Consider the following 21,184-nt stretch of genomic DNA (forward strand, 5'->3'; position numbering starts at 1 on the left):
GAAGCAGAATATAGGATGACCAGATTTTTTCTTCATACTTTGTATGTAACACATGGAATAAAACGTTCAGATTTGGATAGCCAAATTAGAATACCAGAATCCATGGAATCTGTCTTCATTTCATGTGCAGAAAATTAGGAATGACTATGCAGAAATTAATTGGCTTACACCACTGTTGGCATAATGTAGGTGCAGTCAACTTTAAGCCAAGAAGTTGTTAAATATAAAGGCATATTCTTTAGGTTTAGACTTAAAACATTCTTTGGGTATTTTCCAGCAAGTAAAAGACAAAAAAAGTCAATCTTGCAATAGCAATTCTGAGGATGGCAGGAGAACAAACTTCACCCCTGAATATTTAGTATCTGAAGGAAAAGGATGATCTCTGCAACTCATTTGGTATTGTCAGATGAGAATATACTCTGCCAATATTTTTTTTTCTTTTTTTTTTCTACCATAGACTTTGACAACAACACATTCAGGGATGCACAGCAATAAAATCATGTTCAAGGGTCAGCCAAAATGCCATGGTACCTTGCTAAGTCCTGGTGGATAAACTATAATCCCTGCATTTTTTCCTTTTTTAATCATGTTGGGGTTCTCAGGCATGCATTTGCTTTTTGCTCTTGTTTGTAGGTGGTCTGAAAATAAAGCTTTAGTAAGCTTCTGTAAATACCTTTTGCCCTTTGCACTCTAAAAACTATTGCTATTTTCTGTTTAGTTGTTTTTGATGTTGTTTGTTCTTTTTCTCTTCTTTTAGGTTATAACCAACACCACTTCCAAGTTAGTATCACTTCTATACAGTGCCAAGTATTCGTGTGAATACGTTCTATGTGTGAAGATTTGCTTTCTGGGGTAGCATGATCCCTTGTGTTCCTGCTGTGTTTTGCTTAAAAGTATTGCTTTTTTTTTTTTTTTTAAATAATCTTGTTGTTATGGCAAGTGTCATACGCTACCACTGCTGTCCAGTGGTGCTATGTTCTAAGCACATGATGTGTTTGGCATTCATGGTAATGTTCTAATACAGCAAATGGAGTTAGCATCTGTGTTTGCTTAGTTCTTATAAATACTTTCAGATTTTTTCATCTCTACAGTCAGGATTGGATTCCTCCTAACTTTTTAAAGAATCTTCATGCCTTCAGGATTTGGGGAGCCTTATCAAAGCCTTTTTTGATATGTTATTAGCGATGTATATTTGTGCGTAAGTATTAAGTTAATTTCTGAAGGCCCACTCCACTGAAATTCACATTTAAGTTTGTACTAGATACTGATATTGAAAAGATCTAAAAAGTAATTGACCTGAGTAACAGTGTTCCCCAAATAAGAAGACACCACTGATTTGAAGTTGTGATTTATCTGCTGTATTTAGGGAAGTTCACGGAGTCCTCAGCTCTGATCTTTGGTTTCCTAGGGCAAGGGCAGAGGATTCTCTCCACATTCCTGCCTCTGTCTCTGAACTGAGTGTTGTTAAGAAATTGCTGAAGAGACTGGGCTAAATTCAGCTTAAAATAAATAATGGTCTTAGTTAAATGTCAAATTTAAACTGAAAAGAGAAGGTTAGAAGCAGTAGAAGACATACAGTTGAAATAATATTTAATGCATATAATTTACACTGGTCTGGCATTCTCAGTTGATTTTATGAGGTGTGAGAGTGATGTCCTGCATATGATGTAGCTCCTTTGGACAAATGAAGTTCTTGCCAATTTACATTGATAATTATTGTTACACTTGTATTGGAAAGCAGAAGTCACATTACAGAGGTGTTACTATCTTACTTTCTTTGGCATTCATTTTTCTGCATCATCAATAGTCCTTTTCCAGCTTAGCAGAAAAATCCCGGTCACTTCGGACATTTGCTCCGGCTGTCTGTAGGATCTTACTTCTGCCACTTTGTCCTGGAGCACAGCATCCCTTACAAGTATTCATGCCTTCTGTTTACTTCCAGGGTTATAATGAAAGCTCTGCAGCTGAAAATCTGTAGCTTTTTTATTGGTTTTATGGGAATCTTGTTGACTTCAGTAAAAGTTTTGCCTTGGTACATGTAATATGACTAAAACTATTGGAAGGCATCACTGAAACTGTTTAAATACCATGAGTCAAAGGCTAAATCACTATGACTATTGTTGTTAGGAAAGCTTAGGCTATTCTAAGGTTAGTAGCTTTTATTTATGTGATTGTGGAAGCCAATTGTTTTGAACGTTATTCTTTAGAAGTGGCAAATTCAACCTCTGTCTTTTCATTCATAGTCTTATCTGATCTTGGGTTTAGAATCTCTTCGATATGTCTAATAGTATGTGGAAAAGAAAACACTGAATTCCAGATCTCAAGGACCTTTGTGTTCCTAAAGATCAGGTGATTGTGGAGGGTATTACAAAGAAAAGAGATACCATTGTTAGAGTAAGGCATGTGCATGCTGGAAGGTCAGGAGTATAACAGATTGCACATCTTTGCACATCACGTTTCAACAGATGATTTTTTTATATAATAATAATATTGTCATAGTTGAAAATAGCTAATGAAGGGACATCTTAAATGTGAAAATGTCTCTGTAAAAAGATGATTTTCACTTTGCCCTGCAAACATAATGCAGCTTCTTGTTTCCCTCCCTTACAGTGGTGCGTGTAATTGAAAGCTCTGGCTGTAATACAGCATGTGTGTATCTCGGTTTCTGTTTCTTGAGCATGTTGCTGTAATGTTCTATCAAGTCGTTTTGAGTCGTGTAATCATATCTATCCTACTGCCCATCTTCAATCAGGGCATCCCACCACTAAAAAAGCTGAAAGCATAACGGAGTCCTCTGGCTGGATTCAGGGGTGGCACAGCACCTTTCATAATCACCAGAAAACTAAGCCAGATGGCTGCCAGCCCGACTTGATTTTCCATTTTCCTACATGCAGAGTTGATGGTTTGGATTTAATACTCAAACACCCCCTGTGGCTAACCCATGACAGACAGGAACACGCTTGTTCCATGACCAGAGCTGATGTTGTTCAGTCACAGGAAGAAATTCAGCAAGATGTAATACTGGCTGATAAACTTATGATCTAGTAGTTTTAAACTGAAAATGAAACTTGATTTAAAAATAAATAATCTTAAAAATATAGTAATATTAACATATAAATATATATAAATATATAAATTATAAATATAAATAAAATGTATGCTTATATAAAATAATAAATATTTTCATTTATAATTTATAAATTTATATATATATAAATAATTTAAAAATAAGTAATCATAAAAATAAGATTTGGGGGGGGGATGGGATGGGAGGGGGTGGAATATATCCACTTCTAGCTTTTGGCTCAGTTCAAAATGAAACCTTTGTGACATACCTGTGTTTCTCAAAGGACAGACTCTGTTTTGCTCAGTTCTGGTGAGCATCCAGAATCTATACTGCTGACATTGTCCTGCTGTTGGCAAGATAAGAACAGCAGACTGGATATTAATCTTATCTCCCACAGTTTAGAGAAGAGCAGTTACTTCAGTGACTGACAGCTGAGATCTAGATGATCCGTTAAAACTCCAGACAATCCTCAGTCCTCACTCTAGGACTGTGACAATATACAGCTAGGCGGTACAAGGAACCCAGGTGCAATTTGGTGGGAGTCTGGCATTAAACTGGCTCTTCCTATTGCTATGGGAACTCCAGTTATCTTGCTCACGGTTCAGTTTCTCAAATAAATGCCCTTCCTTGTAAATGAAGCCCCTGGAAAAAAGATGGCTACACCCTCCAATTGGAATTATCCCATTGATTGCAGTGTGAGGTAGTTTGATTTGAGACTGAGCATTTGTCACATTACAGCAATGCCTTGGCCATCTGCAGATTTTGTGCAGATTAATTTAGAGTCCACAAAAAGAGCTTTGAACATTAAAAGCTTTGAGTACTAAATTTCACTATGATTAATCATGTTGAGAAAAAACACTGTAACCTTCCAAATAATAGTGAAGCTGACATCTGTTCACCCCATTGTACTTCCTAGCACTTTGTAAGACCCTTCACTGGGAATTCTCTCAAGTACATACATGCATCCGTGGGTATGGATATATACAGGTGTGCACGTATATGTATGTATACACTTACATGTATATATTCATGTAAGAATATAATTTTAATATCTGTAAATAATACAAATAGGGATTTTTCATGCTTTTTTTTTTTGGAAAGTGACAACTCTCACCTTTTTTTCTGTTAGCACATTTGCGAGCCAACACAAAAATGCCATCCGTGAGCGCAGCCAGCTTTGAGCTGTTACTTGTTATTATGTTTTCTCTTATTCTCTGAACAGAAGCTTTTGTGGTGAGATGCCATGAGTACACATGCACACTCCTCTCTTGGTGCTTTTTCTCCCACTTAACTATCACACCTTTTTCCTTTCTTCTCTCCCTTCCCTTTTGAACCTCACTCTTGCATAACCCAGTACGGAGTTCACGGAGCGTTTCAACCCCAATGTCCTGAAGGACTCTGCCCTGTCTACACACAAACCCATTGAGGTGAAAGGCCTAGGCGGCAAGGCTACTATAATTCATGCCCAGTATAACACTCCGATCAGCATGTATTCCCAAGATGCTATCATGGATGCAATTGCAGGCCAGGCACAAGCCCAAGGTGGAGAATTTGCTGGGTAAGATTATTTCTTTATGTAAAATGTTCTTCCTCTGCATGATGCGCCTAATAACCCCTATGTGCATGACAACAGCTCTTCCTTGACTCTTTTTTCTGGAGTATCTTATCCGTGAAAAATACAAATCAATTCTAGATAGCGCTTGAAATCATTTTATTATTTTGAAGTTAAAAGGGTGGATAATTAGAAAATGTAACAATTATTTTTAGTATTCTTCCTAGAAATGGTAAACCCCACCAAAATATATTCGGTGCACTATATATGAAGTTAGATGACTTTACACTTATCATGACCATGCTTTGTAATAACCACTGTATTAATGTGCATAGATTTAAAAAAAAAAGGAGGGGATGGGGTCTTGATTGATACATAAAGAATGCAACATATTTATTTAGTACTGTCTACTGTTTTATTCTTCAGAACAGAATGTTCTGTATTATCCCTATCCCTAGATTACATATTGTACATATGCATATGTCTTATGCATATGCTTTGGTATCCTTTGGACTATGGCAAAATCCATTGATCTTTAATAATTTTGCTTTTCTAGTGCATATTTCGGCTATTCTTATCTGATAAACTTATCCACATTTCTTATGGCTTAACTGAAATTATATGTGGCATGAATGTAGTGCTGTTTCTTTCTTATCAAGTTTCTTTCTACCTAAAACAGAACTTAACTACTTATCACATGACACCAAAATATAGGTACAGCAACACACACAAACATAATTTCTTTTAAATGCTAGCTGCAGCCTTATTCAAAATGCAGATACTTCATGTATTTGCTTGTGTTCCCTTCTACTGGCCATTTCTTTTCTATTTTTTAGACTTTTTATTTCACTAATTCTTCTGCACTGATATTATTTCATTGTGTTTATCATGACTCTCCCTAATTGAGAGGAGTACTCTTTCCTCTCAACCTTTTGTTCATGTTGACCATAGCTCAGTGAATCTCCACAGGTGTAAGTAGACCCATATTTCCAATTAGCGAAGTACAAGGAAAGAAATTGTGACTGTGGTTTTTGTAATGGTTCACATCCTTCATAGGCATGGATTGATATATTGGTATTTTCTGTAAAATGTTATGGCATTATATAACGCAAATAGTACTTTAATGCTTAAAAATTTGTCTCACAAGCCTAACATTCACTTGACTCCAGAGGAAACCGGTGTTTCTATCTCTACATTCAGTCAGGTGCAGGAAACTCTTTAAATCTGTTGTGTTGTGTGTTACAGCCTGTTTTGTAACTTATTTTTTGTTCTTCTCAGTAGATTATATCTAGATTTAGAATGCTGTGTTAATAATACAAAGGCAGGGTTCTTGTTGATGTAACAACAGCCTACCCATTAACTGACCTGCAATCATTTGATCAAACACGTAACTCATTTCTTTAAGGTGTTGCTTCAACATTTGTGTTATTCTGAACTTTAATTTGCAGTGGAAACTGAGGATACTCTTTAGTTTGCTAGTTGATCAAGTCTGAGATAAGAGCTTGCTTAATGCAGAAATAATTGTATGAGAAGCTTGTCATATAAAAGCAGACCAAATTATGTACTGATTCATTTGGTCTCAATTCTCTGCCTATAATGTGGTCTTGGCACTTACTCTTCTTTGGGCTTTTAGCATTACATTATTGGTAAGTCCTGAAGCCACGAGGCAGTATGTAAGACAGTAAGTGTACTTGCACTGAAGATCCAAAGGATCTTTTTGGCAGGCAAAAGACTGTTTACTTTTGTTATCAGTGTCATTAGAATTAGGATAAGGATTCATTCTGCAGCTTGACCATTTGAAATCAGTGATGCTTCCTGACAGGGAGATCAGCATCGTGTGTATGTTGCTTAGAGAATAACCCACATATACTGGGCCACCAAGGAGAACTTAAAGGAAAGCTTATAAACTACACTGCACTTAACTCAGACCTCATGCTGGAGCTTGAAGGTAGCACTGTTTAACTGTCCTGACTTCATGTCTTTTCTTATTCTATGCTGCTTTGTTACAGTTGATTTTGATATACCAAGAACCAAGAGTTGGTTGCAATAAAACATTGTGGTTAGGTATTTCAAGTACATCTCTGTCAAACCTCTTCTGAATTCCATTAGGCAGTTTCAGCCAAATTCACGATTTTTGTAAGCAGATGTAAATCCAACAATTTTATGAGGATTAAGATCTAACAGTTCCAGTAGCAGAATCAATAATGTGATCATACAAACTAAGTAAAGTCTAGTGTTTTTTACAATAAGTCAACTTGGCTGCGTGATTTACCAACCTGCAGGAATTGTTTGGTTTTTTGTTTTTACCTCTCAGAACTTTAATTATTAGGTATAATCGGTCTAATATATTATGTCACAGTATTTTGTTGAATGCTTATGTTAGCTATAGAACTCCATAGTCCTTCCTGTGTTTTTACTTACCAGTTATCAACTTGGCCAAATTAAAACTGAGTAATGATTCCAGGAAGCGATTCACATGGTAAGCCACGGTTTATACCCAAGTGCAAGATAAAATCACATTTGTACTTATGCAAAGAGGTTTGACTGTCTTTAAAGATCATTTTAGTATTAATAATACCTGACCTCTATGATGATGTGGAAAAGGGAGAGTTTTTTTGTCAAACCCTACTGTAGTATTTTAGGAGATTGTATGAAAAACCTTCAAAAGATCTAACTCCTTAGGGCAGATTTTTTTTTTTCAGTAACATCAGTTTGAGGTAATGTGCTTAAAGATGCATGATATTTCTGCACATGCACACCCAGATGGAAAAAAAAAAAAAATTAACAAGAGGTATAAGAGCTACTTATTAACATTGTTATGTATATCATCCGGCTATTTCTAAGAGTCAACTGTCACATTTAGCTTTATGAAGTGCTTATAATTAGCGATTCTCTGTGTTTTGCACTTCCATGCTGAGTGGCTCATATGTCCTAGTTATTCATCTGCAATATAATTACAATTTTAGAAAAAGAAAGAGGCCTGCTGCATTAAAGACAGAGTTGGAAATGTTCCACTGTATTGCATTAATCCAGTTCAATTTATAGGAGCATATTTCACTTTGCTAGGGAAGGTTAATTCACCAAGCTCCATTTCCTGCCTTAATCATCTACCACAAAGATATTAATATGTCGTATTAATGCCACATGTTACTGCTGTAAAATTTGTGATCTAGGCTCTAGAGGTGTTTTTTGTTTTGTTTTGTTTTAACTACATTTATGCAAATGGCATATCTATACATACACTTTTAAACAGCTTCTTTGTATACTGGTCATAATATAAGAATAAAGCATTTTAGCTAGAGTATTTAAAGAAAGGAATTTGAACTGTCTGTGGTTTGCATACCATTGTTGCCACAGTAGTCCATGGTTGAAATCAGCACTATTATTTATGTAGTTGTTTATTATCCAGTCTGCAGCAGTCTGCAGTTGTGAAATTTGTTATCATATCCAGCAGTTTTTTAAACTTCAGCAGCATTAAATTGCAAGTGTAAGATTATATTAACTGTTGGCCAGATAAAAGCAGTCACCTAGGACAGTAAGAAGACAAAAGATCCTGCATGCTTAGTCAATACTAAGACAAATGCCTGAAGAAAGGGAAAGTTGAAAAACTGGGACTGCTTTGGGGGAACTTTTTTTTCAGATCTTGAACTGAAGATTCCTATTTAGGTTTTTGTTTTGTGTTTTTTTTTTTTTTTTTTTGTTTCCCCTAAGCTACACTCTACCATGTAGGTAACCGTACTGAAACACAAAAGGAAAGGAACTGTTGATTGTGCCCAGCGGGCCCTCAAGAAAGTGAGAAGTTGGCATATTCAGGAGTTATAAGGAATATAAATACTCCTTTTATTAAAAAAAAAAAAAAATAGTCCTAAGGAGTTGGGGCATGATACAACCCTGTATTGCCTGTGCTGCAAGTCCATATGTAAGCACGCATCATGTTTTTGAACCCCCCCCTGCAGTCTTACCTGAAGAATGCATCTATGGTATTGTCAGGTGCAAATCCATTAAAGCAGCTGATGTTATGCAATGTGAAGTAGAAATGTGTGTCAGCTGGGAAGTACAGATATTTAAGGCATTGCCTGGTAATATGTTTTTATTAGTGTAACTTTTTGTTGTTTGTAGAATACCAGACATACTTTGGGGCTTTTTCTTGATTTTTCTCATACTTTCAAAGCACAAAAACTAGTTCCCTGTAGATTTTCTCTGCAAAATGGCATCAAAGAATTCCAAGTTTGAGCCTGAAGCACAGAAGCAACTTTTACAGCAGGTGACAGCTCCCTGAACTTTATAGCACTGACTTAGTTGGACCATATGGCCCTTCATGTTTTAGAGTCATTGCTCAGTTTTTGTGAAGTTTAGCATGCTTCTTGCAAAGCTCTACATGGAATAGCACATTAAACCAGTTACAGTAAATCACTTGCTGCAGAAATAGACCTTGTATTTACAGAAGGCATGGAGTCAAATTACTATATGACTGCATACATCATTCCCTCGCTGTATATTTCTGCAGTTTGTCACTATTTAAACTGTGCTATGCAGAAATTATTTTCACAGAAATGAAAAAGCTTTTAATAAGTCTATTTCTCGCTTGCATTATTAATCAAACGGAGCTTACCTCATTTGTGCTACAGAGTTTTGTAGCTTTTGGTTTACGTGTGCAAAACTGGAAGTTTCTGGATATATCACTATTCAAGGCAATTAAGGACATTGTAAGAGCCTGAGGTATGTTCTGCTGCTGAAGATTTTAGATATAAAATATGTATGGAAATCTTGAGTACAAGTCAAGATTTCTTGTGTTTCACAAGCTTAGTAAATGATGAATCTAGCGTTGTGGCAGCTGGATGTTTAATTCAGAATTTTGGCTAAGAATAATGATCTCTGGAAAAAAATGCAAAAGCCTATTATATTACTTCTATAATGAAATATGTTTTCTATTTCTAAATGCCACCTTAAAGTACTCTGTCTCAAAACTATAACAAAACATAATATCAAAATGAAGCTGTTTTTGTAAGAAATGATATTGGACAAGAATGCTCAGAGAAATAAATAGTTTTGACTGGCATAGTCTCCTTTACCATCACACATTGTTATAACCACCATAAGCTTGTGGCTGCATTGGCTGAGGAATCATGAACAGACATTTCCATGTATTTTCACATAGTTTTGAATATACAGTTTGAGTGATAGCAGGTCATTTCAGAGTTATAATCTCTGTTAACTCACCTAATATTGATCTATGTATTTTTAATTAAAAGTGATATTTTCAAAGCTTTGCTTTAGATTGCTGTTATTTTGGACAAGAAGCTGTAAGACCAGAGTGAGGTTGAGATGAAAGTTACCATGTGCTGTTTCACAACATTTCACTTTCTGAATTGCAGTACCCTTCCTATTAAAGATCCTCACGTAGACAGTGCCTCTCCGGTGTATCAGGCTGTGCTTAAAACTCAGAACAAGCCTGAAGATGAAACTGAAGACTGGGGCCGCCGTTCTGCCAATCTGCAGTCTAAGTCTTTCCGCATCCTTGCCCAGATGACTGGAACGGAGTACAGTAAGTCAAATATCAAAACACCCCCATCATTCTAATTTTAGATTATGCCTTTATTTTCTTGCACCAGTATTAGTGACCAATAGTCCAGGACAATTCACGTCCTGCTTGTAGTTATTTTCAGTGAGAGCTAAGATCTGAGAGCCCTGTATGTAACTAAAAGGAACTATGAAATCGAAGTGTTACATCTCACCTTTGCTTTAAGAAGCAAATTATTTGATCTGCCAAGGCTCTCAGTAGAAGAACATCTGTGACGCCGAAATTCTTCATATTTACAAATCAAATCTATGCAGAGTAATCTTTCACTTTTCAGCATTTTAGACAAACAAAGCAGTCAGTTCATTAGAAAAAAGATAACTTAGTTCTCCTGTCACAGTCTTTTATAGAAGTTACTTCCTAAGGTCAAAAAAATCATGGATCATCATTTGCATCATACAAATGGTTCTGTGTCAGCTTTTTATGTAAACCTGGATCTGCTGTGAATGTAATGGGAGCTTGAACTTTGCTGCTTATTGACTATGGAAATGTTTTTCTGATCACCTGGTAACTAACCTCAGATCTTGTTTCTGATCTAGAGAGAAGGCAGTTCAGTTTCCCATATCACAGGGAAATACTTATTTTCTCTTTGTATAAATGTGCTGCCGTCTCTGATGCTTTCTGACAAAACAGCAGACCCTCTCTGTAGGATCATTGCCTACAGCTGTGAAACACCGCTAATAAATGAATGAGAAAGTACTTGTAATAGCCACTTTCCCCCTAACATCCTGCTTCTAGCTCCTCTTCCCACTGTTATAAAACCTACTGCTGCAAAGTCAGCATGGGTGTACCTTTAGACAGGGTTTTGATACTCTTCTAAAGAACTTGTAATTTTATCATAAAGTCAATTCTTTCGTTCTTTTTTTCATTCTTTTTCTAACTGCAACCCTTTTTATCTGCAGTGCAAGATCCAGATGAGGAAGCCCTGAGGAGATCAAGGTAAGACACTCCCTGTGAAAAATATGGCATTCTCTTTATTGATAACCAAATAATGTTTTAAAACAGCATTAATACAAGCATATACAACTATTTTCTTGTCTTAAAATACTTTTTACACTTTTGCTTAAATGTCACTAAAATTAAAATGCTATCAATGAGAATAATTTGAATGAAAAGGGTAACAAACTGGCATGTATTTAGGAAAGATGGTACAAACAGTGTGATTTCAGATCTGAAAGCTCTCTGCACATGCAATTTCCGTGTACTTTACTGGGTGTGTGAATGCAATGAGATCCTAAGACCAAGCCCTGTGTAACTGCTTGATGGTGTAACTGTATGAAAATACATAATGTTGTGATAGCATTGAAACTTATGTGCAATTTATTTGGATGATCCTGACTGCTATCCGATTCATCTGGAATGATACAGTAAAGGAGTTGTTTCCATCCATATCCATAACCATTCGCTTATGTTTTGTCTGAAATTAGTGCAACCCAAACCTGTAGAATATAGAGGCACAGGACTGCTTTTGCTAGTGGAGAAATGTATTTGTCTTTTAGGACCTAACAATAATGCTGATAAAATGGGTATGCTCAGAGAGATAACAAGGAATTAAAGACCAGTGATCACCTTATGTTGTCCTACATGGCCAGGAAATAGACTTATTAGTGATTCTTTTGCACAGCTTAAAAATTGAAGTTTAATTGGAGCATCCTGCATGCAGCCTAATTTTCTGTTTGCATACTTAAAATCCCTATATCATGGTAGCTTCTCTAATACGCTGGCTGGCTTGTGATGTGTTTTTGATACTCGCATTTTTGTTTGTTTGTTTGTTTTTTCCTACTACTACTTTTCTTTTTCTTCTTTTTACTGCTGCGTGTCTTTCATAAAGGCTTTGAGCTTTTGATCACAGAGCAAGTTACAAACATTGAGTCAGTGAGAAAGATGTCTGTCATCATCCCGGTGAAAATACAATACAGAATCACAGAATCACAGAATTTTCTAGGTTGGAAGAGACCTCAAGGTCATCGAGTCCAACCTCCAACCTAACGCTAACAGCCCTCCACTAAACCATATCCCTAAGCTCTACATCTAAGCGTCTTTTGAAGACTTCCAGGGATGGTGACTCCACCACTTCCCTGGGCAGCCTGTTCCAATGCCTCACAACCCTTTCAGTGAAGAAGTTCTTCCTAACATCTAACCTAAAACTCCCCTGGCTCAACTTAAGCCCATTCCCCCTCGTCCTGTCACCAGGCACGTGGGAGAACAGGCCAACCCCCACCTCGCTACAGCCTCCCTTGAGGTACCCATAGAGAGTGATAAGGTCGCCCCTGAGCCTCCTCTTCTCCAGGCTGAACAAGCCCAGCTCCCTCAGCCGCTCCTTGTAGGACTTGTTCTCCAGGCCCCTCACCAGCTTCGTCGCCCTTCTCTGCACCCGCTCAAGCACCTCGATGTCCTTCTTGTAGCGAGGGGCCCAAAACTGAACACAGTACTCGAGGTGCGGCCTCACCAGAGCTGAGTACAGGGGGATGATCACCTCCCTAGCCCTGCTGGTCACGCTGTTCCTGATACAAGCCAGGATGCCGTTGGCCTTCTTGGCCACCTGAGCACACTGCTGGCTCATATTCAGCTGACTATCCACCATCACTCCCAGGTCCTTCTCTGCCTGGCAGCTTTCCAACCATTCCTCTCCCAGCCTGTAGCTCTGCTTGGGGTTATTGCGCCCCAGGTGCAGGACCCGGCACTTGGCCTTGTTGAACTTCATGCAGTTGACCTCAGCCCATCGGTGCAGCCTATCCAGATCCTCCTGCAGAGCTTTCCTACCCTCAAGCAGATCGACACACGCACCTAACTTGGTGTCATCTGCGAACTTACTGAGGGTGCACTCGATGCCCTCGTCCAGATCATCGATGAAGATATTAAAGAGGACCGGCCCCAGCACCGAGCCCTGGGGGACGCCACTAGTGACTGGCCTCCAACTGGACTTGGCTCCATTCACCACGACTCTTTGGGCCCGGCTATCCAGCCAGTTTCTAACCCAACGAAGCGTGCGCCAGTCCAAGCCAAGAGCAGCCAGTTTCTTGAGGAGAATGCTGTGGGAGACGGTGTCAAAAGCCTTGCTGAAGTCAAGGTAGACCACATCCACAGCCTTTCCCTCATCCACCCAGCGCGTCACTCTGTCATAGAAGGAGATCAGGTTCGTCAGGCATGACCTGCCTTTCATAAAGCCATGCTGACTGGGCCTGATCGCCTGCTTCCCCTGCAAGTGCTGCATGATGACTCTCAGGAGGATCTGCTCCATGAGCTTCCCTGGCACTGAGGTCAAACTGACAGGCCTGTAGTTTCCCGGGTCTGCCCTCCGGCCCTTCTTGTAGATGGGCGTCACATTTGCTAGCCGCCAGTCGATTGGGACCTCCCCTGATAGCCAGGACTGCTGATAAATGATGGACAGTGGCTTGGCCAGCTCCTCTGCCAGTTCCCTCAGTACCCTTGGGTGGATCCCATCCGGCCCCATCGACTTGTGCACATCTAAGTGCCGTAGCAGGTCACCAACCAGTTCTTCATGGATAAAGAGGGCCACTTCCTGCTCCCCATCCCCTTCCACCAGCTCAGGGTACTGAGTATCCAGAGAACATCCGGTAAACATACGTTTACTTTCAGTTTATGTCTGCTATAAACCTTCCACTGCAGTTCACTGAAGTTCATGGCTGGGTGTCTGAGTATCAGGCTTGATGTTACATCCCTTGTAGATTCATTTCTTCCCTCAAATGTGCAAGCCTAATTCGTAGTGAATGTGTTGTGCATTACATGCTTTGATGTAATAGTACACATCCAAATCCTTACTATGGTGGGATTTAAGATGTTGTACTGAACCTAACAGTTCCCCTGCATGCATCTGACAGTAACATACTCTCGTAAAGAAGCAATCTTTCTAGCTGTTGTCTGTGGGTTTGGAAGATACTAGGTATTGGGAATTAACATGGTATTGGATATGTTTAAGACAGTGAGGTAATTTAAAGTACATGACTATATCTGCTGTACAGTGCATGTTTTCTGTAGTGTTGAGGTATCAGTGTGTGTTGTCCTTTTTTTTTTTCTTCCTCTCACGAGGACAGTAATGATTTTGAATGTATGTAGGCACAGCTGCATTACCTAGAGAAATTGAAGGACACTCATTGGGTAGCAGAGGCAGAAGGGAATATATTGGGTAGTTATGCAGTGGCACAGTGCCATGGGTATGAGCTCTGCAGGGGCCTCCTATCTAGCACACTGATAGCTTAGCAGACTGATAGCCTAATGATGGTGCGGTGCTTGCCTCAAGCATTGTACCTGCTCCACCTCTGGACTTTGTTTAGCAATAGTCCTGGCTATGCATGGGTCCATTGTATGTTTTCTCAGGTTTATTGGTTCCTATCTGCTCCATCTTTTGGTAGGGTCCTCTGCCAATGTGGGTTTTGTAAAGGATAGAAGGACCTGTGTCAGATGCACAAAATTCATGCTTGAACTCTCCTCTCCCACCACAGTACAACAGTCTTGCATAATTCAATGTTGCATTGATCCTGAACTGTTTTGCCATTGGGGGGGGTGGGCGACACTTTATTTTCCAAAACTTACACAGCTAGAATGGAGAACTTTGGCCCTAGAGCATACTGTGAGCAATCCTTCTCTGGTGCTTTCTTCTCTCTCCCTGTGTCAGTTCTTCAATGTAGGCAGCATATAATGCCAAAGATTTCTTTCAAATGCTTGAAAAAAGAACATACAGCTTACTTTGGGCAGGGTATTGTCACTTGCTCCTTCCAACTTCTTGACGCACTCTCTGAACAGAACCTAAAAAGCTTAGGAATCTTCAGGTGGCAGAGTATTCCTTTCTGTTAATGCTAACGAGTGTAGTGCATGACAGCCTTTTGTTTGTGTTACAGCTATTTTGAAGGCATGCATACAGTTATACCTTGCTATAAAAACATTAGTTTGCTGTTGTGATGATTGTTAGGAAATGCTTTCCAGAAAGATGATATCCATTTCAAGTCAGGCAGATGTTTCTTAATACTGCTTTCTTGAATGGAGAGGTTTATCTTTGAAGCAGTAAGGGAATTCTTAAATTTAATGTAAGACCCACTGTAACTAGTATGTTCCAATGTAACTTGAAAAAACGCCACCATGAAGTTTTAGCATTTCAGTGAGAAATACTTTTTTAATTACTTCAAAATATAAAAGATGATTCAAAAAGCCATACACCATGATTCCCTTAGATTTAGAAAGACGAATTAGAAATATCAGTGAATTTGTTGACATTTACTCTGTTTATTGTCTTGTGCTATATTCAGACTGAGGATTAAAACCAGCCTGGTCTGTTCCTTTCTGTCTGGCTGATTTTGCTCTCGAGTTCTGCTGCATTAACATGGTTGCCTTGCATTTGGGGTTTAAATAATGAAGGGAAAATTACTTGTTTGCAATGAAACAAATACATTTGCAAATAACATTTTCCATTCTGTTTGATATACATCTCCTTGACTGTGCTCTCATCCCATGTCATCTTCCTCCAGCTTTCTATTTGCAAAACCTGAATTCAAACTCTAGAACATCTAGAAAAGTTTAAGCTCTGAGAGGTGCTGAACATTGCTTACAACTTGCTCAAGTGCCTCAGTCTGTAGACAAAGGTATTCACAAGAGGTGGTTGACACTTCACAGGACTGTGATTCTTAAAATCCCACTTCATTCTGCTCTTCATCAAATGGCCAGGAATATTTATGCTACTGTCAATGCTTATATTCACTCCTATTGAGAAAACCTATAGAAAGTACTGCTGAAACCTGTGGCTGATTACAGGACAGCAGGAGGTAAATGTATCAATGTATCTATCTATACTTATATTCACATTGACCTAGATACTACAGAATGGAAAATATTGCATTGATTTTGCTCTTGTACTGAATTAACTTTCACTGACTGCTTGGGTTGGGGAATGAAGAGCTGAGAGAACCCACTGGCAGGAAAACACTGGGATTACACTGCATTTCTAGCAAAAGCAGCCCTGTAATACGAAACAAAAGGCACAGAATATGAAGTTATATCAAGTTACTTCTCAGAAATGAACAACTGCAAAACACTTCATATGCAGTCTAAAAAGGATCGCCCAGCCTTCTTTGCGCTGATTTGAAAGCTGTGAAAAAATCCAAATAAATTGCCATTGCCCTAGTTGTAAGGCAGGGGAGTAGTAGTCATGTTCCCTAACCCCTTTCTTTCTCCCTCCTTTCTTCTCTGTCTTTCTCTCTCTCTGTCTCTGTCTTTCTCTCTCTCTCTTTCTTCATGCCACAGGGAAAGGTTTGAAACGGAACGTAACAGCCCACGCTTTGCCAAATTGCGCAACTGGCATCACGGCCTGTCGGCGCAAATCCTTAATGTTAAAAGTTAAAAGCCCACATTTAGCGGGCAAATATGTGAAACAGAGAATTACAGTAAAGAATTAACTGCTGTCCTGAGTTAGAGCCTAAGAGTGTCACACACATACAGGAAAGACTTATTGCTAGGGGTTTTCTCTGAGTGCCTGTCTTTGATAGATTTCTGTTGTTAGCCTGGAATCCACTCACTGTCACCGAAAGTAAAAATAACCATACAACCCTGTTCATGTTCTTTGATACAAAATAGATTAGCTTTTGTCCTTCATGATGTTCAGTGTAACTTCAATATACAGATAGAAGGAAAAGATTACTATTGTACTTTCTTGACTTAGATTATAGGAGAAAATGAGAGGAAAGCAGATTTACTTTAGGGTGAGGAATTAGGTTTTTAATGAATTTTTCTGAGGCTGTAAAGATAGTTAAATAGGAGAAAGCAAGAGGAAAAGGAAAGCTGACTGAGCCTAGCCTAGAGTTTGCTAAACATACAGCGTGCTTAATTTGCGTAGTTGAATGATACTGTTTGAAATAAGACATTAGCAATGTTATTTTTCTTCAATATATTATGCTAGCAAAAATTATTTGCCAAAACCATTGCTGTAAGATTTGTTTGAAACCTGAATTTGTCATTAGATGAAAGATAGAGATAGAATGTGGTTGTTCAGGACTTCTTCCTAGATATGTTTAGGAGTGTGAAGAATATACATTACTGTTGGTGCACTGAAGCTTTTAAAAGCATCTTGTAAGTTTTAAGAAATGTGTTGCCCATTCTGTATTGTTCTTGCTTTGACCCACATTTTTCTGTATATAGCACCATGCTTTATCTGAAATAAAAGGATTTAAAACTAAAATAATTATGTGCCTGTTTTACACAGTACTTTATTCTGTTTTGAAAAAATAACTGAAAAAAAATCATCTTTCCACAAAAGAAAATTTGATCAAAAAGCTTTTGCCTATTACCCGTAGTTCTTACTGACCTTTTAAATTATCTGAATTAGAATAAACCTGACAAAGTAGTTGGAAAAACAGCAACATAAATGAGCAAATACATTCTTAGCTGTGAATGAGAGCATGGCATCATTGGGAGACGCTAGGTGACAACCTGTTGATGATGCCATCACAGGCATCCATTTGAATGCTATGCGTTCTTTGGCAATAATGCATTAACGTGCACACAGCAAAAGTACCACGTTAATATGTGGTGCTTGGAGTGGGATCTTTGTTTCAGCATTACAGCAACGCTTCAGTTTTAAACTGTGTCAGTCAAAATGCAGCACGTCTATCCAAAAGCCCCCCACGTTTCTGTATAAAGTACACCAAGTCAAGTATCACTTCCCTGTCTAGTTTATATTCTGATCATTAAATGCAACTCAATTAAACTGCATTTACAGTTTCCATAGAAACAGTTGATGTTAACCCTTACAGCAATCTGCATTAGGAATCCTTAGCAGTGATTGAAGCAGAAGTTGCTGGTGATAAAGCACAGGTCTCTCCTTCAGCAACGGAGGGTTAGTTATGTTGCAGCCCTGCCTACAGCCCAGTTAAGGAATTTTTTTTTTGATAAAATTCTTTAAACTGCAGATTAGGTGCCTTTATCCGGTAGCAGTAATTCTGATCAAAGGGATTAAAGTATGCAATTGAAAATCTTACACTTTTCACTGATTTCAAGCATCTGCAATTTATATCAACAGGCAGTACAAAAACAAGGCACACTTAAACTCTCATTTTGTGGGCAGGAAAAGCTCCTAATCACAGAGGATTATGCATAAATCAACCAAATACATGAGTGTTTAAAGAATAATATTAATAAAAAAAAGCACAACTAGCTGACATTTAAAAACAAAACAAAAAAAAAAACACACACACACAAAAAAACAGATGTTTGAGTATTACTTAAGATCACATGGGCAGTATTTCATTATAAAATGCACTTTTTTTATATATAAGTACCATAGCAATTCAGTAAACATGCTATTTAATGTACAACATTCATTTATATTTTCCTTATGGGAATGCAAACATATTCTGATCTTATCTCACTAGCATCTGTGGAAAATCAGCATAATAGAACTGCATAAAATAAGAGCAACATTTTAACTTTTTCTGAGTGTTGCTTAGATCAGACATCAACTCAGGAGTTGGTAAATTTTATTTCTGTGTGGAAAATTGTGGTGAAATTTAAAATATCAACATAGTTCACTTTTTTCTTAAACAACAGATGTACTTGAGTAGAAAATCATCCAGTTGTATCTTTCAACCAAATTAAATGGTTTTCTGAATAAGTACATGAGAGAGTTTTCACTTAGAGTTGTGTATCCTTAATGTTTTATGAACCGAACATGGATACTATTTATTTCAAATCCACCTACTGCATGTAATATGATTAAAAACAAAGTGTCTATATTATGTATGAGTGTTTGTTTAATGTTACTTTTAAAGATACCTTTTAATGATCAGAAAAGCATAGTTTGGTTAGGTATGAAATTAATGCAAATGTAATTAAGGGACATCTTACCTTTGCTTCTGTAGATTTAATAATAAGCAGTGCATATATACCATGTACTCACTCATAAAGAGATACAGGTATGACCAGTTTCCCTGGAGGCTAGAAAATAGAATCTAAATGCTCTACAAGCTTGTAGAATTTCAGTTCTTTATGTAAGCACAGGAAAAAAAAAAAAAAGTAATAGAAAAAATCGTCAGTAGTTGGTAAGTTTTAAACCTTTTTAAATGCAAGACCAGAAGACCTTTTTGTGAAGGTGTTGTTATTAATCCCTAATGCAAGATTGTTTACCACGGTGTATTTCTACTGCTTAGTCCAATCCCCTTCAAAAAACAATCTCCCAACTGTTGAATTTCATTAATTAAACTCAGTCAATTTTTTTCTCTCCAGCTTCTTTATATTTTGCTTTGTAGTTGCTTAACTCTTACACCTCAAAAATCTGCTCTTACATTGTCATGGTGATCTTAGGGCCCCAGAAATGAATGTTACATTTATTTCCTTGTGTAATTATTAACAGGCCTTGTTTTTCCTTCCTGGGGAGGAGGCAGGCTTTTCTGTAACGTGGAGAAACTGGGCTGCATTTGTCATTCTATTACATCGCATTGCTGGAGGCTGTGACAGGCTTAGATCTGGTGAGAATTCATCAGTAGCTTTGACAAACCACTAGCTTTGCTATGGCTAAAGGTCAGGGCTGGCCTGGTTATGTCCCATTTCTAATCTGTCCAGGCTTATCTCATTGTATGTCACTCCTGATCAACCAACCCCATCTTCCAGTGCTTCTTGACCATTTGTGGGAGTCTGCTGTTTCACCTAGAAGAACTAGTCTTAGTGAACGTAAGGCTCAGACTAGGTTCCCCACTGAAGAGTAATGAGTCATGTAACACCTCCAATTACCTTTGATGAGGGGCAGGCATACCTCTCCCAGGTTAAAGGTATTCTGAACCATGACTATTTTGCTGAGCAAATGACACTGGGCTGGTGACAATAGTGTCTTCTAAATAATCTTCATGTCAATAGGTATAGTAAAATGTAGTACGTGGATAGTGATATTAGTACCCGGCCCTTTGCAATACTGCCAGTAAAGCTTAGTGTTAGAAGCATTTAATGAAGATACAGCAAAGCTGATGCCACTAGGAAATCAAAACCAAAAGGCCTTCCAGGTAAATCTGCTTGTCTGGTTATGACACAGGGAAATGCTCATCTTCTGCTGTGGTATAAGACCGTTTGATCTAAACTAACCCTTTTCCTGAATACTGCTGCCTTGTCCTCTACCCAAATGGCCTCCTCCTCACCTCTTACAGCGCTTAGTTTGCAGCAGGAGTACTGACTGCATGCAGTGCATGCTGATGGGACGTGGCAAGAGTGTGCCTTTAAGTAAGCAGGCATGAGAACTTGACCTCTCTTCCTTCTGTGCATGAAAAAATTGCAAGAGAAGGAAGGTTCTGTGGCTCCCTTCCTTGCCTCCCTCTTTTCAGGCCTGCCTGTATGGGTAGGAGAAGAAATTTTTTTGCTATGTTAAAATAGAGGTCATTTTCTCTCCATTGCAGTTTATCATTATGTACAATTGTGGAGTATATCTTCAGTAGTAGTAAGGTACAGATATTTTAGGGAATACTTTATCACCTCTGAGAAGTCAAACATGTTTCACAGAGCTGTCTGAAGCCTTCATGGACAGGAAGGGGTGACCGACTTAGCACTTGCACGCTCAGGTTCCTGCAGGGAATAAGTGATTCTGTGACTTCTTTAGCAGTGGCTACCATGGGCTTCAGTGACCATTATACCTTCAGAAAACAAAGGGACATATGAACAAATTCCACTTTGCAAATGTAAAAAGTTAGAATTTTGGCACAGTACATGACAGTAGTAGATCTTGGTCATACCACACGATGGCTTCCTTTAATCAGCCGCCTTCTGCAGTATTTGTAAAAAATTGGCAAAAATTTACTCCCAAGCACAGTAACGTTCTTTGTTCTGCTTAACAAAGCCATCTGATACCACTGAGATAAGCTAAGGTGCCTTCACCTCCTTTCCTTCATTTGCCAGAATTTGCAATGGTTCACCTTGCTGACTTACCAGCAGTCAAAAACTTCCTATCTTTATGCTAGGCAGATTAGCAAAAGTCCTTCTGAAGGATGTAGCTTGTTTTTCT

General features: G+C 38.3%; 1 protein-coding gene across 6 annotated transcripts in view; it reads left to right on the forward strand.

Annotated features, from left to right (window-relative positions):
• The window catches only part of LDB3 (LIM domain binding 3), a 120,246-nt gene that overhangs the window by 62,528 nt on the left and 36,534 nt on the right, over positions 1-21,184 (forward strand). For 4 of the 6 annotated variants that reach the window (XM_032191386.1, XM_032191388.1, XM_032191389.1 and 1 more), the window contains exons 6-8: positions 4,422-4,625; positions 9,995-10,164; positions 11,100-11,136. In XM_032191386.1, coding sequence (XP_032047277.1) covers positions 4,422-4,625; positions 9,995-10,164; positions 11,100-11,136 — 411 coding nt within the window. Of the gene's footprint in view, positions 1-757; positions 781-4,421; positions 4,626-9,994; positions 10,165-11,099; positions 11,137-16,452; positions 17,342-21,184 lie in introns of those variants that run through there. The other 2 variants (XM_032191391.1, XM_032191390.1) reach the window with 2 other exon arrangements.

This window comes from Aythya fuligula, chromosome 7 (genome assembly GCF_009819795.1).
Source record: "Aythya fuligula isolate bAytFul2 chromosome 7, bAytFul2.pri, whole genome shotgun sequence".
NCBI lineage: Eukaryota > Metazoa > Chordata > Aves > Anseriformes > Anatidae > Aythya > Aythya fuligula.